This window comes from Rhinolophus ferrumequinum, chromosome 9 (genome assembly GCF_004115265.2).
Source record: "Rhinolophus ferrumequinum isolate MPI-CBG mRhiFer1 chromosome 9, mRhiFer1_v1.p, whole genome shotgun sequence".
Lineage (NCBI taxonomy): Eukaryota > Metazoa > Chordata > Mammalia > Chiroptera > Rhinolophidae > Rhinolophus > Rhinolophus ferrumequinum.
The window spans coordinates 3678799-3705162 of record NC_046292.1 but is presented as its reverse complement, the minus strand read 5'-3'; the positions used below and the strand labels follow the sequence as shown (position 1 = coordinate 3705162).

General features: G+C 54.1%; 1 protein-coding gene across 1 annotated transcript in view; it reads left to right on the top strand.

Annotated features, from left to right (window-relative positions):
• Positions 1-26364, top strand: part of CHD5 (chromodomain helicase DNA binding protein 5) — a 62989-nt gene that overhangs the window by 28071 nt on the left and 8554 nt on the right. The window contains exons 12-35 of the mRNA XM_033115255.1: positions 931-1062; positions 1147-1255; positions 2450-2641; positions 2725-2925; positions 5643-5780; positions 5860-5981; positions 6775-6948; positions 7345-7486; positions 8889-9020; positions 11262-11379; positions 12603-12727; positions 13787-14018; positions 14203-14313; positions 14645-14817; positions 15503-15677; positions 16166-16258; positions 16473-16561; positions 16867-17000; positions 17438-17582; positions 17983-18142; positions 19940-20019; positions 20259-20391; positions 25337-25426; positions 26048-26185. Coding sequence (XP_032971146.1) covers positions 931-1062; positions 1147-1255; positions 2450-2641; positions 2725-2925; positions 5643-5780; positions 5860-5981; positions 6775-6948; positions 7345-7486; positions 8889-9020; positions 11262-11379; positions 12603-12727; positions 13787-14018; positions 14203-14313; positions 14645-14817; positions 15503-15677; positions 16166-16258; positions 16473-16561; positions 16867-17000; positions 17438-17582; positions 17983-18142; positions 19940-20019; positions 20259-20391; positions 25337-25426; positions 26048-26185 — 3338 coding nt within the window. The remainder of the gene's footprint in view (positions 1-930; positions 1063-1146; positions 1256-2449; positions 2642-2724; positions 2926-5642; positions 5781-5859; positions 5982-6774; positions 6949-7344; positions 7487-8888; positions 9021-11261; positions 11380-12602; positions 12728-13786; positions 14019-14202; positions 14314-14644; positions 14818-15502; positions 15678-16165; positions 16259-16472; positions 16562-16866; positions 17001-17437; positions 17583-17982; positions 18143-19939; positions 20020-20258; positions 20392-25336; positions 25427-26047; positions 26186-26364) is intronic.

Below are 26364 nucleotides of genomic sequence, written 5' to 3'. Positions count from 1 at the left end.
ACCCTTAAAACGGAGGTCAGTTCCTATGGGAACCCAAGCCTCCCGTTAGACTGAGGCACAGATCTTTACTTTTATTAAACTTCATGTTAAAATGGCAGTTTTTCTCCCTGCCTCAAAAGCGAGGCAGGTGAATTCTACCTCCTCCCCCCGACCCCCGAATTTTTACCAGAACGAGATATGAGTAACAACCAATTATTTATTGAGAAAAAAAAAAATCCATCAGTTTCCATGGTGACTGGGGATTGGTCTTTCTCTTAATGGTCCCAGGCTCGTCGCTGCCACTGCCATTTCGGGGAGCCACATTCCCGGCCCTGCAGTGCTTCTGGGCTTGTTCCCGATCAACTCAGGTTGGGTGGGAGGCCCCAGGCCCCTCCCGGCATCCAGAATCCAGCTGCAGTGCACGGTGCTTCTCTGGAGCACGCTTCTGTGCTGCGGGCGTGGTGTTCAGGTCCCTGTGTCTCTGGGGGCGCCAGAAGAGGGCGCTCCACCTGCAGGAATCCTGTCCTTGTGTGCTTTGTGGAGACTGCCCTGCCAGGGTGGGCACCACTCGAGGCCTTTGACTTCTTAATTAGAAAACAAAGGCCCCTGGTCAGGGGAGAGAACTGTCCAACTCAGAAGTTCAGAGTTTTGGTGTCCACACCCCATGACAGGATGCCAACGAGGCCGGGGGGGGGGGGGGACGCTGGCTCTGCTCCCCCCTGAACACAGCCTCCCTGTCACTCCCTTCCTCCCTCCCTCTCACTAGCTGTGTGGCCTGGGGCAAGCCGCCTCCTCTCTCTGCCCTTCTGTGCCCTCCTGCCTGGGGCCAGGGTTCTGGGGAACAGTGGGAGTGGGGGGTTGGCACCTTGCAAGGTGCGCTTCCTGGACTCTTCACTATGGCTGCCGCCCGAGTGACCTGCCCCCCTCCCCCATGTGTCTGCTGTGTCGCAGCTTTGACAAGAAGGGGGACGTGCACTACCTGATTAAGTGGAAAGACCTGCCGTATGACCAGTGCACCTGGGAGGTTGACGACATCGACATTCCCTACTACGACAACCTGAAGCAAGCCTACTGGGGCCACAGGTGGGCCGCTGGGCCGGGCCGCTCCCCAGGGCACGCCTCCTGCAGCCTGAGCTTTGCTCACCTGCACCCCGTACCCTCCCCCAGGGAGCTGATGCTGGGAGAGGACGCCAGGCTGCCCAAGAGGCTGGTCAAGAAGGGCAAGAAGCTCAAGGATGATAAACAGGAGAAGCCACCGGACACACCGATTGTGGATGTGAGCAGGGTGCTGGGGGGGGCAGGGCAGCATGGTAGGGCCACCAAGGCCTGTCACCCTAAGCTTGGCTGCGGGGCCAGTTATGTTCTCCAGCAGACTCTACCTTGGGCCTTCATGGCCTGTGCAGTCGGGGACTTGCCAGGGGCCCTGCAGACCACTAATGCCAGGGGCACCCGATGGGACAAAGATGACAGGGCCCAGCTCTTCCCTGCAGGGGAGAGCTCATACCCTGGCGTCTTGGTCCCCTGGCCTCAGGAAAAGGGGCAGCTCTTAGGGGATTGAGGCCTTGGCTTCCTGTGCGAGTTGAAATGTGGGTTATCCTTGCTCAGACTGGGGGAAGGGGGCGCAAATAGTCTCTACTTGGCTCATGAATTTACATTACTTTAGATGAGCTAATTACCAGGGTTTAAATCAAAAAGCCTCTCTAACTTCAGGGGCACCACAGCTGTTACGTGAATTACACATCATTCTTACCTGTTCACTGGGAGGAGACCCCAATTTGCCCCTGGGAGTTTCTCACTCGTCAGAGTGGAAGGTTGACTTTTATTCATTTAGCAAACCTCTCTGGGGTGTCTGCCAGCATCTGGTCCTGGGCTGGCCCTGCGGGGACGAGGGCCCTGGCCCCGTTTCGAGAAGTGCCCATCTCTCAGGGACCCATGGCGTGTACATACAGAACATGGGGGTTTGGCCTGGGACTGTGGGATGCCAGGGCAGTGGAATGGGTCTGGATATCAGGAGGACTTCCTGGGGGAGGTGGCCTTGAGCTGCAGGATAAAAGAGGTAAGGAGGGTGATGTTCTGGGTCAAGCAGAGGAAGCACCCTAGGCGTGCATCGAACGAGGGCTGACTAAAGTGCCCCCTGTATCCCAGGTGCTGTATGGGACTCAGAGGGACCAGCGTAGTGCCTGTAACCTGGGCTCAAAGTCAGAGAACCTAACAATTGGGAAACTGCCCAGATAGGAGTAGCACTGGGCTGCCACGGTAGCACACAGTGGGAACATCTAAGCCAGGCCAGGAGTCAGGGAGGGCTTCCTGGAGGAAGAGGCGTTCAGCTGAGCCCTGAAGGATGATTAAGTTAGCAGGAATGAGAGAAGTGGGAAGACTATTCCAGGCAGAAGGAACTGTGTGCAAACGGGAGGCTGGGCTCCGGTGGCCCACGATTCAGGGTGTGTCTGAACCTTTGCCTTCCCGGCAGCCCACGGTCAAGTTTGACAAGCAGCCATGGTACATCGACTCCACGGGGGGCACGCTGCACCCATACCAGCTGGAGGGCCTCAACTGGCTACGCTTCTCCTGGGCCCAGGGCACCGACACCATCCTGGCTGACGAGATGGGTCTGGGCAAGACGGTGCAGACCATCGTCTTCCTCTACTCCCTGTACAAGGAGGTGCGGGCTGGGCGGGCGGTGGGGCGGCGGGGCCGGCCCTGGCCTTGGGCAGGCAGCCTCACGGCATCTGTCTCCCTCTCCAGGGGCACTCCAAGGGGCCCTACCTGGTCAGTGCGCCCCTGTCCACCATTATCAACTGGGAACGTGAGTTTGAGATGTGGGCGCCCGACTTCTATGTGGTCACCTACACGGGGGACAAGGAGAGCCGCTCTGTGATCCGGGAGAACGAGTTCTCTTTCGAGGACAACGCTATTCGCAGCGGGAAGAAGGTATTCCGCATGAAGGTGAGCACCCCTCCTCCCTGGGGAGGATCCTGGAGAGGTGCCCGATCTGTCCCGTGGACACAGGGCCCTGAGGTCCATTGGGAGGCCCTCTTCTCAGGGTCCCTCTGCTCTGGCGACTGTGGGGGCCAGCGGCTGGCGGAGTTACGAGCTGTGTCCGTGTCCTGGGGCTGCTGAAACAAAGCACCATAGACTGGAAGTGGGGGTGTAAAACAGCAGAAACTCACTCTCTCTGAGTTCTGGAACCAAGTCTGAAATCAAGGTGTCGCAGGGTCGTGCTCTCTCTGAGGACTCCAAGGGAGGATCCAGCCTTCCTGCCTCTTCCAGCCTCTGGGGCTGCAGGCATTCCTTGGCTTGTGACATCACTCAGGCTGTGCCTTGACTGTCACATGGCCGTCTCCCCTTTGTGTCTGTGTCTCAGGAAGACACCAGTCGTTGGATTTTAGGGCCCATCCTACTCCATTGTGACCTCATCTGAACCGATTACACCTGCAAAGGCCCTGGCTCTAAATAAGGTCCCATTCTGAAGTTCTGGGTAGATATGAATTTTGGATGGACACGGTTCCACCCTGTACACCAGCTGTGTGACCTCTGGCAAGTCACTCTGTGCCTCCGTCTTCTCAGTAAACTGGACATAAGCGATCCACTGCACAGAGCCATGGAGGGTTGAATGAGTAGGTCCTCCCAGACTTCCTGTGCCCACGGCTCACGAGGGGCCTTGATGAAGGGCAGCTTCCGGTCCAGCAGCTCCAGTGGGTGGCCTGAGACTGCACAAAGTCCCAGACACTTCTGGTCCCCGGATCACACTTTGAGAAGCACTCCGGACAGCGCCTGGCCGCGGCAGGCCCTCGTGAATAGTGCTCAAGCTCTCTGCAGTACAGGGGCTGGCGGGTGGTGGCTCATCTCCTGGGCTCCTCGGAGTTTCCTACTCTGTTTCTCCACTGGTTCAGAACAGTCACGGCCCCAGAGATGCCCAGTGACTTTTGAATGAGGGGGTGATTTAGTGATCCCGGAGGTGACTGTGGGCCAGTTAGTCACAGAACTTTGCTGAGCTCACACTGGGGTCCTGCCATAGCCTGGACACTCCGCAGACACAGCTCTTATTTATTTTTAAAACTTGTGGTGACATACACATTAACATAAAATTGACCATCTTAACCGTTTTCAAGTGTACCGTTCAGGGGCATTAAGTACATCCACACCGTTGTACAACCACCACCACCGTCCGTCTCCAGAACCTTTTTATCTTGCAAAACCAAAACTCGGTCCCCATTAAACACTCGCTCCCCTCCCCCAACCCCTGGCAGCTTCCATTCTGCTCTCTGTCTCTGTGCATTTCGCTACTCTGAATACCTCATGTGAGTGGAGTCACACAGTATTTGTTCTTTTGTGACTGGCTTATTTCACTGAGCATAATGTCCTCAAGGTTAATCCATGTTGTCGCATGTGTCGGAATCTCCTTCCTTTTTAAGGCCGAATAATATTCCTTTGTACGAATAGACCACATGTCATTTATCCATTCCTCTGCCTGTGGACATTGGGTTGTCTCCACCTTTTGGCTATTGTGGATAATTCTATGAATACGGGTGTGCAAATAATCGTTCAGGTCCCTGTTTTCACTTCCTTTGGGTCTATGCCATAATTGCTGGAACGCATGGTAATTCTCCATGTAATTCTTTGAGGAATAGACTTAGCTCTGTTAATCCACACAGCATTCCTCCTGTGGACGGCATTGCTCCCCTTTCACAGGTGAAAAGACTGAGGCTGGAGGTTAATTAACTTGACCAAGGTCTAGCTCAAAAGGGCAGGGCGGGGTGCAAACCCAGGCACCGCCTCTGGGCAAAGCCCGTGCCCCGAGGCTCTGCTCTGCCCGTCTCTGATCCCTTTCTACGGGGTGGCTGGAGGGCCAGCTTCATTTGGCCAGGACAGACTCTATCATATGTGAGGCCCAGTGCAGAACGAAATACAGGAAATGGCGTTTTCCTTCTGTGGTCTCTCTCTTGACCTGCTGTGCTATTTTTTTATTTGCTGTTGTTATGTTTCCTCAGTTGGGGGATACTTGCGGGGTGAGTACTCCCCCATGCCCAGCTCTGGCAGGGACGGCAGTGTTCACTCGTTGGGAAGGGGGCTGAGGAGCTGCCCCAGGGTGTGGGAGCTTGTGCTCCATGCTCCCGGCTCACACACCGTTGTTCCACGGGCCTTGTCTTACAAAACAGATTCAACAGTAACATTATTAAGAATTTCAAATGAGAACTGCAGAGCACTAAGCCCTAAGTGTGAGGTCCCCTTCTCTATTTGAATCCTGGCTCTGCCATTTGTGGGCCATGGGGACCTGGGGAAGTTATCCAGCCCAAGACCACATGAGCTGTAGCTGGGGACAGTGACAACATAGCTGGACTGGCTTTTGAGCATGAGAGAAGTGTAAGTGAGGGCGAGGTACCGAACCTGCCCCACACAGCCCGTTCCGTACATGGCAGCTCTTGCCGTTCTGAGTGGAGTGATGGCGGTAGCTCCGTTCTCAGCAGCACCTCTCTCGTGGATGGTGAGTGCTCTGGGCCTCGGCTGAACCCTCTGCTCACTGGCCAGTGTCTTCTTCTCAGTTGCAGGGGCTCCCTGGGGTCCCTGGGGGTTCCTGTCCATGTGTCCTCCTCACCTGTCTCTGGAGACCTTGACTTGCTTGCCTCCCAGCTCTGTCCCCAAAGGCCCCTCTTTTCCTCCAGAAAGAAGTACAGATCAAATTCCACGTGTTGCTCACGTCCTACGAGCTCATCACCATTGACCAGGCCATCCTGGGCTCCATCGAGTGGGCCTGCCTCGTGGTGGACGAGGCCCACCGGCTCAAGAACAACCAGTCCAAGGTAGGCGGTGCTGACTGGGCCTGAGCTGTCCTGCGTGGGCTGCCACTGCACCCCCTCACGGCCCCTGTTCTCCCCTAAGTTCTTCAGGGTCTTGAACAGCTACAAGATCGATTACAAGCTGCTGCTGACGGGGACGCCCCTGCAGAACAACCTGGAGGAGCTGTTCCATCTCCTCAACTTCCTGACTCCAGAGCGCTTCAAGTGAGCCAGCGGGTCTGGCCGAGGAAGCGGGTGGCAGGGCAGCAGGTGGCCAGGGTCCATCCGCGGGGATGCTCGCTGGGCCTGGATTTCTCATCAGTAAAATGGGAGTGTTAGCGGTGCCTACCTCAAATTACCTGCGTGGAGGGGATGCGGCACCAGCACAGGCAGAGAACTCTAGAAAAATCCTGATTTTTCCTCAGCTCTGTCCTAGATGACCTCTGGGGTCCTCCAGGGCTCCTGTCGCTGTGCCCACGCCCCTGGCTCATTTCTTTCCCTCCACAAAGACCTAAAGTGACCACATCAGCAACAGAGGGGAACAAAGACAGTGCTGGTCAGCGGAATCTCCTTCCCTGGCCTCCTTGTCTTCACCTAACCCCCATTTTCCTGCTCAGAATGGGGGTTTCAGGTGGGAGTGCTGATTTTGGAATCAGGATATGTAGATTGGAGGCCAGTCTGGGCCATATAGCCTTGGGCACCCATCAGCCTCAGTTTTCTTATCTGTAAAATGGGTGAGTGTGTCCGAGAGCTCCTGTCCAGGATGGCTTTGTGGCTAGGACGGTATTGTGTGTGGCTGAGAGCTGTGATGTGTGGGTGACACAGGCAGAGATGGAGACTGAAAGGACACCCAGGGCAGGGACCTAGCCTCAGAGCCCCTGTTTTTCCTGTGACCCTCTGGCAGGAGGCAGGGGGCTGGCTGGCCGCTCCCTTGCCGCAATCCTGACTTCCCCTGCATAGGGGCTTTGGCCCGCTCCCGTCTCCTGCTTCTGCCTGTCATCCCAGCTCTTTGTTGCAGCAACCTGGAGGGTTTCCTGGAGGAGTTTGCTGACATCTCCAAGGAAGATCAGATCAAGAAGCTGCATGACCTACTGGGGCCGCACATGCTGAGGCGGCTCAAGGCCGATGTGTTCAAGAACATGCCGGCCAAGACCGAGCTCATCGTCCGCGTGGAGCTGAGTCAGATGCAGAAGTGAGTGGGGGCTCGGCCCGTGGGGGGCCTGCCCTGGAGCAGCCCGCCGCATCCTCCCTGGGCTTGTCTCCTCGGCCACCCTTCCCCAAAGGCCCCCACCAGGCCTTCCTGGGCCATTTCCCAGGTGGGTGGGAGGGCTCTTCAGCCTTGCTGAGGCCCTTTTGCACACATTTCCTTCTTGAGGCCTTTTTTCCGATTTCAATGACTAGGGTCTTGGGCTGCCTGAGTTCTCCCAGTGTCCCCAGTGTGCTGGGTGACTCCAGGCCTGTGGCTTCACCTCTCAGGGCTGCCCTTGTCTCTCTGTAAATGGGAGCTTGGCCACCAGCCCCCAGCCTCCCTGAAGAGGCTGGTGTGGGTTGGGTGTGTGCAGCGCCCCTCCTCGGTGTCCTGCTGCAGGAAGTACTACAAGTTCATCCTCACGCGGAACTTCGAGGCGCTGAACTCCAAGGGGGGCGGGAACCAGGTGTCGCTACTCAATATCATGATGGACCTGAAGAAGTGTTGCAACCATCCCTACCTCTTCCCGGTAGCTGCCGTGGTAGGTCCCGTGGCTGCTGTGGGAGGGGACCCGTGGCTGCCATGGGAGGAGCCCTGTGGCTGCCCTGGGAGGTCCCATGGCTGTCATCGTAGGTCCCATGGTTGCTGTGGGAGGACACGTGGCTGCCATGGGATGAGCCCTGTGGCTACCGTGGGAGGTCCTGTGGCTGCCGTGGGAGGTCCTGTGGCTGCCGTGGGAGGTCCTGTGGCTGCCGTGGGAGGTCCCGTGGCTGCCGTGGGAGGTCCTGTGGCTGCCGTGGGAGGTCCCGTGGCTGCCCTGGGAGGTGCTGATGGCTGCCGTGGAAGGATCCCTGTGGCCATCGTGGTAAGTGTCCTTGGCTGCCGTGGTGCCCCTGGCTGCTGTGGCAGGTGCTCAGGTCTTCAGGCCCCAGTCCTTCCTGAGTATGAGGACCTGAAGGTGATGTGGGTCCCCATTGTTCCAGAAGTTTCTGAAAGCCTGCTTCTGTCCACTGCTTAGGCATGATCTCTCCTTCTGTTGCCCCTTCTTGTGACCCATAACGTAATGGGGGCAGTGGGTCATCCCAAGGTTCCCCCAGGCCAGGGTTCTGAGGGCTGACCTGGCTGCACTCAATCACCAAGGAAATCGGGAAGGCCTAGGTGGGCCCCCAGGTGATTCTGATGTGTAGCCCTGGGGGAGAGACTGGACCCTGGCTTACACACCGAGCTCTAGCCCTGTGGTCTCAGGAAAGTTAAGTTCTCTCTGAGCCTCAGTTTTTCCTCTATAAAATGGGACAATAATAGCACCTACCTGGAAGGGTGAGGACTAGACGAGGTGGTACACATAAAGTGCCCTCACAGAGAGCCTGGCACATCCGTTCTCAGGAAACGTTAGCCATCGTCATCGTCACCTCTGCTGTTCTGGTTCTGATTTAAACCCTTCCCAGTTTACCCCTGCCCTCAACAAAAAGGCCAGTGCAGAGTCAGGGGTGGGAGGCCATGCACTGGGTGAGCCCACATTGCTCTCACAGCTCTGGCATGGCGGAGGCCTTCTCACTGACGTTCTACCCACCTGGGGTTCAGGGGTCAGCCTTGTTTGGATGGGGCCTACAGTGAGTGCAGAGACCAGGCCACATTCCTACTGGGAAAGCTGGCTTAGCAGAATGCTCGCTGTGTCAGTTGTCATTCACTGATATCTCTGGTCTTGGTGGAGTGCCAGCAGCAGGGAGACAGAGGGCAGGGCCGGCAAGTGTGAGCCCTGCCTGGGACTGTGGTGCTGGGTGCGTGTGACCTGGGAACATCTGCCCCTGCTAAGCCTGGCCTGACCTGGGCGTGGGCTTGGTGCTCAGCCCATCACAGCCCTGGTCCGTTCCTAGGGGGCCTCTTTGGTGCAGAGCCATAGAGGAGAGGGTGCCCCCCATCCCCACCTTCTGCCGTGTCTGCAGGAGGCCCCTGTCTTGCCCAATGGCTCCTATGATGGCAACTCCCTGGTCAAGTCTTCAGGGAAGCTAATGCTGCTCCAGAAGATGCTCAAAAAACTGCGGGATGAAGGGCATCGTGTGCTCATCTTCTCCCAGGTGAGTTACCGCCAGGTGGCTGCCTGGCCTCTCCCAGCTCCAATTCCACCCCCCGCAGAGGGCCTTCTGCCCCTGGTGGCTGAGGGCACCACCTCCTCGCAGCCCTTTAGGGCTGGTGCTGTTCCCTTGTGTGTTGCATGTCAGGTCATTTCTCTGTGCCCTGGCATGACACAGCCAAGGAAAGCTGGCTGGGTGCCAAGCTCAAGGTACCCAGGCCACACTGGTTATACAAACCACCTGCCCCTTCTGGTGTGCTCCTGAAGCAGTGTAAGCCTGCTTTCATGTCCTGGTTGGTATGATAGCCCCACCTCACCTCTGCAGCCTGGCTTCTCATGAACATAGGGCCCTGGAGTTGGTTTGGGAGGAGCCTTGAGGTGGGGGCAGCTCCAGGGGGCCCTCTTTCCAGCCCAGTCCTGAAGTTTGCATTTCCAGCGTTGCATTTGGTTGGTCAGAGGCAGGGCTAGCAGCCTTTAAGGTTTGTGCATCTGTGCACTCAGTGTTCCTTCATCCCTTCATACATTAGGCTCTGTGCTAGGCATGTCCCTGTCCCTGTCCTCAGACACTCATAGTCTATGCGGGAGTCAGGGTAAAGAGACAGTTATCTGACCCTGTGATCAGCTCTGTGACAGAGGTCACGGTTGATGGTCTTGTAGGGTCCTGGTGCTAACAATGCTTCCTTATGGGGGGACTGGCTCAAAGCCAGAGGCTGGGATGTCGCTCCTGTGTGCACAAAAGTCAACTGGAAACAGCTGCTGCCGCCAGCAGCCCTGAGCCCACTCTGGGCCTGTAGCAGGCCAAGGAATCTGGGGAAAGCTGACCAAGGCTGAGACTGTTGGCTGGCCTGAAGATGGGATCCACAGTGCCCCCAACCCCTTTGCCAACATAAGACATGATTCTGGGCTGAGGCCTTGAGGGATGAAGTAGAGGGAACTGTACAACCCCTAGAAATGTGCACAGAGGGAAAGTCGCAGACAGAATCCTCCCATCAAAAAGGACCCTACAAACCCATTTCCAAAACTCATGGCAAAACTGAATGTAAAGACATCCCACAAAACATTAAGTAGAACCAAAATGAAATGAATAACAGAAAAAGACTTTATATAAACATGCTTAGGATACTCGAAATAATGGAGTAATGACCATAAATCAAGAAGAAATCAATTAAACACAAGCAGGAGGAAATGAAACAAGAATACTTGGATAGGAAAACGATCTGCATGGAACTGAAATAAAGCATCTCGACAGAGTGGATAAACTCTCAACACTGTTGAACAGAATATGGAAGAATGGGAACATGGCACTGAGGAATTTCCCCAGAGTACAGCATAGAGAGACAAAGATGAAAATGAGAAGGAGCGTGGAGGACACTTTGAGAGGCCATCTAATAACAGCCATCTAATAGGAATTGCAGAAAAGACAGAAAATGATGAAGTCAGATTCGATGAGAGTCTGCAGACCATGGAAAGACATGAGCTCTCTGATCTGAAGTGCACTCTGGAATACCATGCAAGAGAAGTATAAATATAAGTAAACGAGCCCCTAGGCACATCACAGCGAAGCTGCAGCAGTTGAGACCTCTTACCTACAAAGGAGTGACAGTCACTGTTGTCAGCAATAATAGGTGGCAGGAGACAATTGCAAAATCTTCAACATGCTGCAGGAAAATGGCTACTGATAATTTTATATCCAGCTAAACTATCTCTCAAGAATGAAAGGAAACATTCGGGATTATGGGAGCAGAGGGGGTTGCCTTTCTCATAGGGAGGAGTGAAATCAAGGAAGACTTCACAAAGGTGGTGCTGTTTGAGTTCTCTAGATGGTAAGGGGGTGGGCATTCCAGGAAGAGAGTCCAGGTAATTTGGAATGACTGGGGAGCATGAAGGAAACATTCAGAAATGAAGCCCAGATGGATTGGGCACCAAGTCCTGCCAACCTGGAATGCCAGGGTGAGGGGCTGGGATTTTATTCTGTGAGGTAAGAGCAGGGAGGCTGATGCTCAGAGTTGTGTTTTAGGCAGATGGCTGTGGGGCTGGTGTGGGGGATGGAGTGAGGGTTCTACGGGTCAAGGTTGGAGGCTGTGTTCTTCCCCAGAGAGCCCGTTAGGTCTGCCTGGGGCCCACCTGTCTCCTCACTCAGCAGGCTGCTCTGTCCTCCCCCACCTGTCGTGAGGTCCCTGCCCATGGCCCTGGTGGGGGGGCCTTGCTCTTTCGCAGCCCCTCAGGCAAACCATGTGTCTTGCAGATGACCAAGATGTTGGACCTCCTCGAGGACTTCCTGGAGTATGAGGGTTACAAGTACGAGCGGATTGATGGTGGCATCACAGGAGGCCTCCGGCAAGAGGCGATCGACAGATTCAACGGTATCCCACCTTACCGAGGGGTTCTTGAATGGGACCTCAGAAGGCGGACCCGTGCTTAGGTCCTAAAAGCTGCCCCTTAGTTTTATGCTAAAAGGAGTTCATTCCATGGAACCTTCAGAGGGCCAGCAGGGTGCTAAGGGGTCCAGGTAATAACACCTGCTCAGAACTGAAGCACAAGGAGAAAGGCAGAGGGGGAGGAAGGTATCACCTCTGTTACTAATGAAGCTGGTGCCAAGGGGCTGGCTGGCTCCTGTGGGCTTCTAATATTGACACCAGATAAACCACCAGTAACAAGCAGTGTAGGACAGAGCTGAGCACGAGCTCCCTATAGGCCTAGAGGACTGAGAGAGGAAGAGGCAAGGCTAGTCTCCCACACTTGCCAGTCTGCTCTTTGAGGGCGGAGAGGCCAGCAGCGAGCTCTTAGTAAAGGAAGCATGTGCAGTGGGGAAGTGTCAGCTGGACCGGTGCCTCTTCAGTGGCACATTTGCAGCAGTTAGTCCCGGGCTCTTTCCCTGGGGCTCGTGGCCTTTTCCTGGCATCCACCCTCAGAACAGGGCTGGGGCCCCACTGCCCAAATGCCCCAAGCAGCAATTTCTGTTGCCCACTTATGTCAGATGTAAAGCAAGTACAACACATCTAAACATGGCCCCGGCCACACATGCAAGCAGGAGTGGCTGAAGCTTCGGGCAGATCGGGACCTGTTTGTAGTTCTAGTGGGTGCTGTGGTCAGTCCCAGGTCACTTAATGAAGGGCCCCGATGGGTCTCAAAACAAGTCAGAATTGCTGTGGGGCGGCCCGGGCCCTGGAGCTGTGACCCTGAGTGGTCCTGGTCGCCTTGACGGCATCATGGGCTGGGGGAGCCGGGAGGGCTCAGAGGACCGAGCTCTCCAGGGCCTCCTCAGGGGCTCTGTCCATATTTACTGACTGCAGTGTGGTTTTTGCTCATCTGGCCTTAGGAAGTTGACTTCCTTCTCATTCTGGCTCTTTCTGTGGGGTCAAGGCTCAGAGCCCAGCTGGCTAAGTGGGGCTCAGGTAGGCTGCTGTCCCCACACTGACTCAGGCCCCCTCTGGCTTCACTGAGTGCAGGTTTGGCCCTTGTCTGTAATGGGGTTACAGTTCACACCCGTTTTCCACTTGTCTCCCCTCCTGCCCTCCTGTCTGCCGTCCACCTCTCCTCACCCCCACCTCTCTGGGTTTGCCCCTTACCCACCCCTCTTCTTCAGCCCCTGGGGCCCAGCAGTTCTGCTTCCTCCTCTCAACCCGGGCGGGCGGCCTGGGCATCAACTTGGCCACGGCAGACACAGTTATCATCTATGACTCAGACTGGAATCCGCACAATGACATCCAGGTCTGTGGCTCTGACACCGAACCCCCCTGGGCTCCTCACTGCCCCTAGTTCTGTGGGCCTCCCCCGCCCAATGTCTCAGGACTTCACCTTCTCCTGGTCCAGCCCCGGGGATTCTCAACCCCAAGATGGGCCTTGGGAGGTGAGTGGAGGCTTTGCCTGCCCCTCTAGCTCCTCATTATACAAAGGAGGCAACAGGCCCAGAGAGGGCAGGGGATGTGTCCAAGGACACACAGCAATCTGGTGTCTGTCCCATCACCCTCAGGACCCAGTCTATGGAGGGGGCAGGATGAGGGAGTCAGTCCTGAGACACTGGGGGGGCCAGTTTGGGAGGGGACAAGGAGAACAGAGTGGGGGGACAAGGCCTGTTGGAGGCTTGGGAGAGGGAGAGATGGAGGAGGGGGCAAATGAAGCTGATGAGGGAGGATGGGAAGTTTGGGGGGCTAGAGGTTGTGGGAGCAGAGATACACTCTGATGTCCCCTGGCCACCCCTTTGGGGCAGGGACACACTCACACACACACTGAACACGTACGCTCTTAGGGGCACACAAACATATCTCATGCACAGGTGTGTGCATCTGTGCACAGTCACCCACACAGATAATTACATTGAGTCACATCGTGCAGGGACCCAATGCACAGGGCCTCAGGCATGTCCTCGTCACACAGGGCAGCTTCCGGGCCTCGCTGCCCTCTCACGGTGGCTGTGTGTCTACAACACGTGGTCTTGCAGTCCCATTACTGGCTCACTCCCAAGGAGGTGCAGCCCCCGTCTCCCCATCACCACCGTGAGTCCCATGTGGCTTCGTTACATCCAGCCCACTGCCCCTCACAACCCCGCTGCACACCTGCCCAGGAGCCCAGGCCCGCATGAGACCACACACGGTCAGGAAGTGAGCACAGCGAGCCTGGTGCCTGCCCATCTGCACACAGTCTCCGGCCCGTGCCATGCAGAACACGCTCACGAGCACACTGGCACGCCCCCCCCACCCCACGTGGTGCCTGGCCCTGCGCCCCAGCCCTCGGTGGAGCCCTGAGTGCTGAGCTGCAGGTCACCTCCAGGCCTTCAGCCGAGCCCACCGCATCGGGCAGAACAAGAAGGTGATGATTTACCGCTTCGTGACGCGGGCCTCAGTGGAGGAGCGCATCACGCAGGTGGCCAAGCGCAAGATGATGCTCACGCACCTGGTGGTGCGGCCTGGCCTCGGCTCCAAGTCGGGCTCCATGACCAAGCAGGAGCTGGACGACATCCTCAAGTTTGGCACAGAGGAGCTCTTCAAGGATGACGTGGAGGGTGGGTGTCCAGGGCCACAAGAATGGGGGGGAGCTGCTTGAGACACCCCATCCCAGGGCCGGCCCCAGCCCCCAGCCTCTCTCGTCTGCTCCTCCCTCCCTGACTGCTGGCCAGGGTGGGCAGGGCCAGGGCGGTGACTCGGTGCTGCCCCCAGCCCTGCAGCCCCTCCGCCTCTGCCTTACAGGTATGATGTCTCAGGGCCAGAGGCCCATCACGCCCATCCCTGATGTCCAGTCCTCCAAAGGGGGCGCGCTGGCTGCCAGCATGAAGAAAAAGCATGGCAGCACCCCGCCAGGTAGGGGCCAATCCCGCCCCCAGCTCCTCCTGTGCTTTGGCGGCTGCCCCTGGAGAGGAAGGGGTTCCCCTCACTCTGCTTCACCCGTTTGTGTCTTTTGGGCTTCCTTGCCCACCCCCTCTGGACTCCCACTTGCTTGCCGGTGGACTGCCGTGGGTGGGCAGTGGGGTTGTTCCAGTGTGGCTTCCGCACTGTGGTCACCATGCTTCTCTGCTGCAGCCCGTCAGTGACTGGGAACAACCATGGTCAGTAGTCTGTCCTGGTGGGACCCCGCAGCCCAACCTGGGCTGCCCCCGACTGTCCCCTCACTCTGCACCCTGTCTGCCCCCAGGTGACAACAAGGACGTGGAGGACAGCAGTGTGATCCACTACGACGACGCGGCCATCTCCAAGCTGCTGGACCGCAATCAGGATGCCACGGACGACACGGAGCTGCAGAACATGAACGAGTACTTGAGCTCCTTCAAAGTGGCGCAGTACGTGGTGCGCGAGGAGGACGGCGTGGTAAGCCCTGGGCCCCGCCCCGCCCCGCCCCGCCCTGCCCCCGCCCCGCCCCGCCTCGCCCCCGCCCCGCCCCCACACCAATCTGCTGATCCTCCTGCATACAGCCCTGTCCAGGGGTCTGGCATTCAAGCCCTTCCCAGCCCTGCCCAGCGCCCCTCTGCTCTGTGCCTCAGGGCCTGCATCAGGCCCCCCCCCACGCCCTCTTCCAGGACACGCCTGCGCTCCACCCACTGCACCTTTTTCCTTTTCCACCCCCAAACCTCTATTGTCCCCAAAAGCCAGGGGTCTCTCCCAGGGGGCCTTCTCCACTTCCTCCTCAGCTTCTACCACCCTCCACGCAGACACTGGGTGCTAATTGATCTTTTGCGTGCCAGTTCTCCTTTTGAAACCGGGAGTCCCCTGAAGGCAGGGGTGGGGCTTATTCCACTCTGTACCCCAGTGCCTGGCACAAGGCCAGGGAGTGCTTGGGGAATGAATGAATGAATGAATGAATGAATGAATGAATGACTGTGACAGGGGCAGGAAGAGGAAGGCAGCTGGCACTGGGGTGAATAGGCAGGCTTTTCAGTTCGTTCTTGAGCCCCTAGAAGGTGAGGTGTGGTGGAATTAGCATGAGGCTTCCCGGGGGAAGAGATGCCCACCAGCTGGCCCCCCATTACTGAGTCCCTTGGCTCCTGTGTCCCAGGAGGAGGTGGAGCGGGAGATCATCAAGCAGGAGGAGAATGTGGACCCCGACTATTGGGAGAAGCTGCTCCGGCATCACTACGAGCAGCAGCAGGAGGACCTGGCCCGCAACCTGGGCAAGGGCAAGCGCATCCGCAAACAAGTCAACTACAACGACGCCTCCCAGGAGGACCAGGGTGAGTGTGCAGGCTCGGGAGGGCTGCGTGGTGCCGGGGCGAGCGCCTGCTGGGCAGGATTCTGGCCTGTTGGAGAGGGCAGCCCGTGGCAGGAAGCTCTGGGGGCAGGACAGCAGGAGCTGTCGGGGAACGGCCTGAGCTGGGAGGTTTCCTGGAGAAGGGGGGTTTGGGGACAGGTGTGGGGTGTTGGGTGTTTGGGGGACAAGGTGGGTAGTGCTCCAGTGACTTCACTGCCAGGGTGTGACCTTGTGCAAGCCTCAGTTTCCCCCTCTGTAGAAAACGGATGAGGTGGTCTAACGCCTTGGGAAATAGTGTCAGGTTGTTGGCATTATTAAGTGAGCTCACGGGAAGAAGTACGTGGTGGCCATTTTCATTGTCACTGCTTCTGGGCTGGGGTGTAGGGCCTTGGCGTGGCCCAGAGTGTGGAGGCCTCGGGGTGGGCTTCTGCTTGCACAGCTCATTCTGCACCCCTCTGCCGGGCCCCCCAGAGTGGCAGGACGAGCTCTCGGACAATCAGTCTGAATATTCCATTGGCTCTGAGGATGAGGACGAGGACTTTGAGGAAAGGCCAGAAGGCCAGAGTGAGTCTCAGCGCTGGTGACTGTGGGCGGGGGCCCAGGCCATGTGTTGGGGAGCTAATGGCCAGCGGGGTATCCCCGGGGGCATCAGGACAGGCTCGAGGGCAGCTCCGGAGATCGTCTTGAGGGGTCCCACTGTCCTGGGGGAGTTGAGGGATGGGATGGGGGCAGGATGCTCTGGGCCCCTCTGAAAGGCTGTGGCGGGACTGCTCCCCAGGTGGTCGGCGACAATCCAGGAGGCAGCTGAAGAGTGACAGGGACAAGCCCCTGCCACCTCTTCTTGCCCGCGTTGGTGGCAACATCGAGGTGGGGCCCAGCTGCACCCCCACATTCCACCTCCCCTTCCTGATTTATCTTGTCCCCTCTCAGAACAGAGAGCTCACCCCTGCTGCTATCCCTGGGGTATGGAGAACAGTCAGGAGGTGGGAGGGCTGGGTCCTGCCCAGGGTCACATGCCAGGTAGAGGTGGGGCTGAGACAGACCCGGGGTCTGGGCGCCACCTTCTGTGTCCTGTCCCAGCTGGAGGCGCCTGCCCTCTCTGTGTCCCCTCCCTGCCTCCTCCCCTTATCCCTGAGTTCTCTGCCCCCCACCCCGCTCCCTGCCCTGTCCAGGTGCTGGGCTTCAATGCCCGACAGCGGAAAGCTTTTCTGAATGCCATCATGCGCTGGGGCATGCCCCCCCAGGACGCCTTCAACTCCCACTGGCTGGTGCGGGACCTTCGAGGAAAGAGCGAGAAGGAATTTAGGTAAAGGGGCTGAGTTGGTGGCCCAGGGTGTGGCCGCCCACCCCGGAGTGGGCAGGCTCCAGCTGGGCGAGCCAGCACAACGGGCAGTGTTTCTGCTCCCACCAGGCTACGGGCGTCCGGAGAATTCACTGCCGTCTGGTCCTTGGGGGCTGGGGTCCAGGCCTGGGCAGGGCTGATTTACAGAAAATGCGGAGTAGCCACCTCTGCCAGGGCAGCTGGTGTGAACGGGGGCAAGAAGGATCTGGGTTACCTGGGGCAAAGGCTGTCCTAAGAGGTTCCCCTGCCAGGGGAGGCCCCCTCTGTCCTTCCCTGGGGGTCTCACTTGGGAGGCAGGTGATGGATGACAATCCCAGCCAGGAGGTCCCCGGGGGTCCTGCCAGCCCTCATAGAGGGTCCTTGCCCCCCCACTCCCTGAGCCCCAGTCCCCCCCACCCCAGAGCCTATGTGTCCCTCTTCATGCGGCACCTGTGTGAGCCGGGGGCTGACGGCGCGGAGACCTTCGCGGACGGCGTGCCCCGGGAGGGCCTCTCGCGGCAGCACGTGCTCACTCGCATCGGAGTCATGTCACTAGTTAGGAAGAAGGTGGGTGAGTCGACCTTATCCGGGCCCTCCCTGGCAGATTCCCGCGGCCCTGGCGTGCTCCTGCAGGGGGTCAGTGGGCAGAGGACAAGTGCTGGGCCACACAGCTGCCCGGGGTCTGAGCCAGGCCAGAGGGACCGGCCCCCAACGCCTCTCTGGATGGGGATTGCGGGGAGGGGCTGGAGGCCAGGATGACGGGCCACAAGGCAGAGGACACAGGGAAACGGATTGGGGTGGGGTCTGGAATATGGGTTGTGGTCAAAAGTACATCTGGCTTGGCCAGCCTCATGCAGAGGTGGCATCTACCCCAAGCCTGGGACACCCCCAGTCCCACTGGCAGCTCTGAGGCCCTCACAACTGAACTGTGACCGCTTTCCTCCCTCCTACTCTCCCACCGGACCAGGTTCAGGAGTTTGAGCACGTCAATGGGAAGTATAGCACCCCGGACTTGATTCCTGAGGGACCCGAGGGCAAGAAGCCGGGCGAGGCCATCTCCTCGGATCCCAACACGCCAGTGCCTGCCAGCCCTGCTCACCTCTTGCCCACCCCACTGGGCCTGCCAGGTCTGGACTCGGAGAAGTGGGGCCTGGCACCTGGGTCGTGGGAGGCGGCAAGGCCCTAGGAGACCCTGAGTCCTCTGCACACCCCGCAAAGGGCAGACTCCCTTCCCCCTGGAGCTTCTGCCTGCAGAAGTGCTGCTCTGCTGAGACTTTTTCTTTTCAATGACAGCTTTGAGATATTATTCACGTACCACAACATTCAGTCTTTAAAAGTGTACTATTTGGTGGTTTCTAGTATATTCACAGGAATCTGCTGCCATTGCTTCTATCTAATTCCAGAACATTTTCATCACCCCCCAAAGACACATGTACCTGTTAGCGGTGACTCCCCATATCTCCTTCCCCCAGCCCCCAAGGCCCTGGCAACCACTAATCTACTTTCTGTGTCTATGAATTTGTCTGTTCTGGGCATTTCATGTAAATGAAATCATACACCAGCTACCGTGTTTCCCTGAAAATAAGACCGGGTCTTACATTAATTTTTGCTCCAAAAGACACATTATGTTCAAGGGATGTCCTCCTGAAAAATCATGCTGGGGCTTATTTTCCGGTTAGGTCTTATTTTCGGGGAAACACGGTAGCTGGTCTTTGTGACTGGCTTCTGTTCCTCAGCACCATGTTTTCAAGGTCCGTCCGTGCTGTAGTGTGTGTCAGTGCTGCGTTCCTTTTTATGGCTGAGTAACACTCCATTTTGCGTGTATGCCTCATTTTGTTCATCCCTTCATCAGCCGATGGGTTGTTTCTTCTTTCTGGCTCTTGTGAATAATGTTGCTATGAACATTGGTGTTCAAGTTTTTACGTGGACGTGGGTTTTCTTTTCTCTTGGGTCGGGAGCGAGGAGTGGAATTGCTGGGTCACACGGTATAAGTTTTTGAGGAAGTGCCAAACTGGTTTTCACAGTGACCACACCCTTTTACTGTCTCAGTGTCTGAGGGTTCCCATTTCTCCACATCTTCTCCAGCACTTGTGATCTTGACTTTTGCTTCAGGCCGTCTTAGTGGGTAGGAAGTGGTTCTCATTGTGGTTTGGCTTTGCATTTTTCTGAAGGCGGAGGCAGTGAGCATCTTCCTATGTACAAATGGGCCATTCATACGTCTTTGGAGAAAGGTCTTTTTAAATCTTTCGCCCATCTTTATTTGGGTTATTTGTCTCCAAGTGTCTTATTAGTGATCCATGTATTTATATAGGCAAAGGACCTCTCTGGCTGGGGCAGACCTACCTCCCCCAGGTGACAGATGAGGCCCTGAGAGGTTTGGAGCCTGGGAGGACATCCTGCTTCTGGGCACAGTATGCCCTCTGGAGGTGGGCACTGCTGGGTTTGCTTCCCGGCCCTCCCTGTGTAACCTCGGGCAAGTCATGCCCTGTAAGCCCTATTTTCTTCTCTGTGATATGGGTGGGGTCGTGCCCACCTTCCAGGGCTGCTTGGAGCACACGAGCCATTGGCACTTGGCAGTTTGTTGGGAACTGGTTTGGGGTGGAGGAGACACATGGCCAATCAGCTGGCCTGAAAGTCGGGCTCACCCGGGATCCTGGCTCCCAGTCCAGGCCTGCACCCATCTTGCTTCCAGACGGGAGGCCCCCTGGGTGTCCAGCCTTGTCCTGTCGGCCCGATCCCCACATTGCAGGCCTCGCGTCGGGTCTCTGGCTCACCTGGGGGTTCTGTCCTTCTCCTGGAGGTGCCTGGCCCAGACGGGGCCTCCTGAAGGCCAGACCCTACCTGTCCTCTCTGGCATCCACTTCCTGCCCTCTCCCTGCTCCCTGCCTGAGCCCAACTGTCTCATGTCTTCCTTGATCTTTCAGACAAAATGGAAACCCAGCTGGGCTACATGGATGAGAAGGAGCTGGGGGTGCAGAAGCCAAAGAAGCCCCCAGAAATCCAGGTCTGGAAGATGCTGGTATTTGGGTCCCTGGTGGATGTGAGGCGGGGGTTGGGTCTGGGGGCCTTCTCAGGTCTCACCCAGAACTTCTGGCTTCAAGGTTAGACCTCTGGGTCTGGGGATACAGAGTGGGAGCAGCGATGGGAACCAGGAGGGTGGGTTCCCAGCCCAGGGCTGGTTCCCTGCCTTTCATTCCTATTGAGGCCCCAGGCCCTGCAACTACCCTGGCCTGTCTTCCGTAGGTCCTGCCAACTGCCCTGGACAGAGTGGAAGATGAGGAAAAACACGAGAGCTCAGAAGGCAAGGAGAGGGCCCGAGAGGAGCGACTGCAGGAGATGGAGAAGGCCCAGCTGTCCCCAGAGCAGCTGCCAAAAGGTGCGGGCTTTCCTCGGGCACCCACCCAAGTGTAGTCTCTGCCTTCCTCAGCCCTGGGCCAGGGAAGGCTGGCCAGGCTGTGCCTCATTCCGTCTCCCCCTGGCCGAGTGGGGGACGGTGCACTGCTCTGTCCTAGCCCCAGAGGCCCCAGGATGAGGGGAGAGCCAGGGACTCAGCTCTCCGCTGTCACTTTTCCGAGGTACACAGTTTGGGGGTTAGTGGGCTTTCTTTTTCTTAGTGATTTCTAACTCAGTTTGCATTGTGGTCTGGAAACGTGAGTCTGTATGAGACTGTTGCTATATGATATTGTCGAAACCTGCTTTCTGGCTTAATGTGGTCAGATTTTGTAAATGCTCATGTGTGCTTGAAAGAACACCTGTTCTCTGATTTTGGGGTGTAAGGTTCCAAATATGGTCATTAGATAATATTTGTTAATTATGTCGTTCAAATTTTTTATATACTTACTCATTTTTGATTTGCATTGTTCAGTCATGTCTGAGAGGCTTGTGTTAAAATCTCTCACTATGGTTGTGGATTAGTCTCATTCTCCTTGTAAAGCCAGATTTTGCTTCATATTGTTTGAGACTCGGTTATTAGGTGCATATTGGTTCAGGATTTTTATATTTTTCTGATGAAGTGTGCCTCTAATTATTATGTAATGACCTTCTTTTCCATCCTGATACTTTTTACTTTAAGGTTTATTTAGGCTGATTTGGATTAATCTTACTTTTGTTTGATATACACTCAGTATATCTGTTTCTCGCCCTATAGTTAAAAAGTGTATATATATATATATATATATATATATATCTCATATTGTATTGTATTGTATTACATTATGTTATATTAACTTTATTACTATATAATCCATATATCATACACTTGACCCATTTAAAATGTACCATTCAGTTGTTCTTAGTATATTCACAGAGTTGTGTAACCATCAGCAAAATGAATTTTAGAACATTTCCATCACTCCCAAAAGAAACCCCGTACCCACTAGCAGTCATTCTCCATTTCCTCCTCCCACCAGCCCTGGAAACAGTAATCTACTTTCTGTCTCTATGGATTTGCCTATTCTGGACATTTCATATAGATGGAATTATAAGATGTATGCCCTTTTGTATCTGGCTCCTCTCCCTTAGCATAATGTTTTCAAGGTTCATCCATGGTGTGGCATGTATTGGTACTTCATTTCTTTTTATGGTGGAATAACCTTCTACTGTATGGTTATACCACATTTTATTTATCCATTTGTCAGCTGATGGACATTTGGGTTGTTTCTGAGGTTTTGGCTATTGTGAGTAATGCTTCTGTGAACATTTGTGTACATGTTTTTGTGTGGACATAGGTTTCAGTTCTTTGGGTATATACCTAGAAGTGGGATTGTTGGATAGTATGGTGACTCTATGTTTAATATTTTGATTGTTTTCTATAGCAGCTGCACTATAGCAGTTTTACATTCTCACCAGCAATGTGTGAGGTTCCAATTTCTCAACATTCTCGCCAACACTTATTATCTGTCTTTTTTATTATAACCATCCTAGTGGTTGAGAAGTAGTATCTCATTGTGGTTTTGATTTGTATTTCCCTTATGCATAAAGATGTTGAATATCTTTTCATGTGCTTATTGGCCATTTGTGTATATCTTTGTTGGAAAAATGTCTTTTCAGATTCTCTGCCCATTTTAAAATTAGACTATTTGTCTTTTCAGTTTTGAGTTGTAAGAGTTCTTTATAGATACATGTATCTTATCAGAGATATGATTTGCAAGTATTTTCTTCCATTCCTTCACCTATAATCTATCTGTGTAATAATGTTATAGGTATATTTCTTGTAAACAGTTTGTTATTTTTAATCATAGAATCTCTACTTTTAAGCTGGGAAGTTTAATCTCTTTACATTTATTGTAATAGCTGGATATTTGGATAAATTTTTACTGTCTTATTTTGTGCTTTATATTATTACTCTTGCCTTTTCTTCCCCCCCCCCTTTTCCTGCCATCTCTTGGATTGATCAAATTTTCTTTATGTTTACCTTTTCCCCCTCAACTCCTTTGGAAAGTTTATAGTCAATTCTATTTTGTAATTCTGAATTTTTTGCATGTATCCCTTCTGAATACTGTCAGGACTGTAGACAACTTCAGTTCTAACCCATTTCCTTTCCTTCTTCCCTTCTTCCAAGTGCTGTTGCCCAGTATTTTCATTTCAATTTGTTTTAATTCCCTAAATTTGTTATTATGCTTATTCCTAAATCTTTAATCCTTATTGAGATCTTCCCACATTCTTAGCAGTTTTGTGTTTGCTAATTTGTTCATCATTGCTTTGTTCAATGTCCTTCTTCCTAAAGTACACCCTTGGTGCTTTTAGCAAATTGCTGTAAAGGGCAGATTTTCTCATTGTGTGTTATTTTTCCTTTACTCTTGAGTAATAGTTAGCAAAATTCGAGGCGGGCTAGGGTTATCCCCTCACCACTGAAAATGTTCTTCCTTTTGTATTCTGGCTTCTATTACACTGCTGTGAAAGACTGCTCCAAGGGTAATTGTTGCTCCTTTAGGAAATCTGCCTTTTCTATCTTTTCTAACATTGAAAGACCACTTTTTTTTTATTTAGGTATTTTTATTTATTTTTCAATTATAGTTGACGTTCAATATTATTTTATATTAGTTGAAAGACTACTTGTAAGATAGTCTGCTTGTCTTTGGTGATGTACACTCTCACTGAAATGAATTTGTTTTATCCTGCTTGCGACTGTGATTCTTATTATTGTCTTTCATTGATTACAGGCAGATTCTCAGTCCGTTGCTCTTTGAATATTACTTTGTCCCATTGTTTTTTCCTGGCATTCCGATTACTCATTGATTCCTTCATTCATTCATCCAGCCCATGTTTATGGAAGGCCTGCTGTGTGTTGGGTGCTGTCTTAGACTTTGGGGGCACAAAAATGAACCCAACGAGCAAAGCCATCACATGGAATTGGATTCTAGTGGGGAGATGGGCAAACGACAATAAACAGAAGTATGTCTTGTTTGACAACAGGCGCCAAATGCACTGAAGAAAAGAAAGCAGGTAAAAGTTAGCAAAAGATGGGCTGATGTGTCTGTCATGGCTTGTGCTTCTTTTTTTGTTCCCTCTCTCTCTCTCTGCAAGGCTTTTGGAGTCATCTTCAGATCTAGCTTCAGTTTGCACTTTCTTTATCTAGCTGTTTTTAATCTACCCATCTGTCTTATTTTCTATGGCTGCTAACCAAAGTATTACAAATTTAGCAGTGTAAAACAACACCCATTTGTTAGTTCAGAGATTTGTGAGTCAGAAGCCTGGCGTGGTATGTCTGGGTTCTCTGCTAAGGGTCTTGTAAGACTGAAATCAAGTTCTCGTCTGGAGGCTGGAGGTAAAATTGACTTCCAAGCCCATTCTTGTTGTTGGTTGACTTCAGCTCTTTGGGGTTGGAGGACTGAGGCCTCATTTCCTTGCTGGCTGTCAGCTGAGGGCTGTTCTCTGCACCTAGAAGCTGCCCATATTCCTTGCTATGGGCCCACTCCATCTTCAAGCCAGGAATGGTACGCCGGCTGCCTTCATGCTTTGAATCTCTGATGTCTTTTTCTGTGACTGGTCTGAGAAAACCCTGCTTTTTTTTTTTTTTTTTTTTAGGGTTATGATTAATTCTTTATTTTCTTTGCCCTATTTTATTTTTTTTATTATTATTTTTTAAATTTATTGGGGTGACAATTGTTAGTAAAATTACGTAGATTTCAGGTGTGCAACTCTGTATCACATCATCTATAAATTACATTGTGTGTTCACCACCCAGAGTCAGTTCTCCTTCCATCAAAAACCCTGCTTTTAAAGGGCTGGTGTGATGAGGTCAGGACCACCCAGATAATCTCCCTCTTTTAAGGTTCCCTGTGCCCCACACATGACGTGCTCACAGGAGTAGAATCCAGCTCGTCCACAGTCCTGAGTCTTGTTTTTCTTGTGGATTTTCTTCCTGTTTCTCTCTCTGGCAGGTGGATAATTGTTTTCTAAGTTTTGGTTGGGTGCATCTTCATCAGGAATTGTTTTTATCTATGGGATCCCATGTCACCTGGGTAGTGGGAATGGCTTACCCTCCCACCCACCCCCGTTTCCAGGAGCCCTGGTCCCACCGATCTCACTGGTGGTTTTGCTGGTCTGGGACCAATGTTTATGGCACTCTCTCTGCTTGTGGTGGGGACAGCTCACATTCCACAGCTCGCATGACCTTTGTGTTGGGTTTGGAGCCCTCATTGGAAACGTCATGCCCCTAGATTCCACATGGGATCCAGGCTCCTCCGCGTGGCCGTGGGCTGGTGGGCAGAACTTTCTCTCGCAGAGAGCTCAGTAGTTGGAGGGTGTTGGTTTAATTCCAGTTGTCTGCGTCTCTGGGGCTTGAGGCCTCCTCCTTCCTGTCTGGGTGTCGAGACACAGCCGAACCCTCCAGATCTCTTCCTGGTACCCATTCACCCCTGCCTGGGCCCGGCTTCTGCTTCTTGAGCTTTTACTTTCCCTTCATTTATGGCACCTGACAGTTTTCCTTTTCTTCTTGGGAACTCACATGTGCATGTGTTCAGTGTGATAGAGTTTGCCTGATATTTCTGGGTATTTGTAAGAAGGTTCTGTGTTAACAGAAGCCTACCACGTTGCCAGAACTTCCAGTGCTCTGGTTATCATTGTGGTAGGGAGGATTTTGAGACGATGCCTTGAGGAGTTTGGGGAGGGGATGCTGCTGGAATGGGGGTGAAAGAGAAGAGGTAGGGTGATGATGGGTGGTGGGGGTGCTCTCCTTGATGGCACCTGTTGGACTCTCGAGTAAAATGATGGGTAGTGTTCTGTGCATGGCTAAAGCAGAGTTGGAAAACCACCAGCCCGGAGTCCCCTCTCCCCTTCTGGGACCCCTCCCAACCTCACAAATACCCTTTGTCTTGCAGAAGAGATGTTTCCAGAGAAGGAGAAAATTCTGGACAAGCTGGAGCTAAGCTTGATTCACAGCAGAGGGGATGACAGCGATTTCAGGCCAGGTTTGGGGCTCTTGCGTATGCTCTGTCCTGTGTCCCTTGGTTTCTTGGGGGTGCCATCTGGACCATGCTGGGCCTCCTGCAGTCTCCTGGGCACCATCTCCTCGGCCCTAGGCCCTGATTGGAGCTAATGGGTGGGAATCTGCACTTGCCAGCCCTTTAGGGGACAGACCCCCACCTCCCTGTCCTGACCCCTCCTGTGGCCCCAGTCAACTCCAGGAGGAAGGAGAGCTGGCCTTAGAGCTTGGCCTGGAGCATTTGGGGCTCAGCTGGAAGCCTTGTGTGCCTCTAGGTGCTGGAATGTTCTGGAATGACCATCCTCCAATCAGACCCCGAAAGCTACCTTCCTTGAACTTAGGCAGCACTTTTCACAGTGCTCTCCCCTTGTTCCCGGTGTTCCTTACTTGGTGGGGAAGGGGCACCTGGGCTGGGAGCCAGCTTTACCTACGCATACGGAGAGAGGGAGCTACTCGGGTGTCCGTTTAAAATCCCCTGGCAGTTAGCCCCTGGAAGATGGAGAGATGTGTTTCCCACTTGCCTTTGGGGCCCCAGCACTTGGCAGAGAGAGGCCCCTGGGCAGTGCCTTTTGGATGGATGAATGAATGTGGGTCTGTCCTGCCACAGATGATACCAAAGCTGAAGAGAAGGAGCCCATTGAAACGCAGCAAAATGGTGACAAAGAGGAAGATGAAGAGGGGAAGAAGGAAGATAAGAATGGAAAGTTCAAATTCATGTTCAACATCGCAGATGGGGGTTTCACAGGTATTGGGGTGCGCTGGTGGGCCGAGAGCTGGGGTGGCTGGGGTCACAGGCTTCCTGTCTGTGTGGGTCCTGGGAGTCTGGGCAGGTGGTCGTTTTATACTAAAGTGTGAATGGTTGATAAACATCTACTGTATAACCTTTCTTAGTGACACTGGAACTGAGCCTCCAGGGGTGGGAAG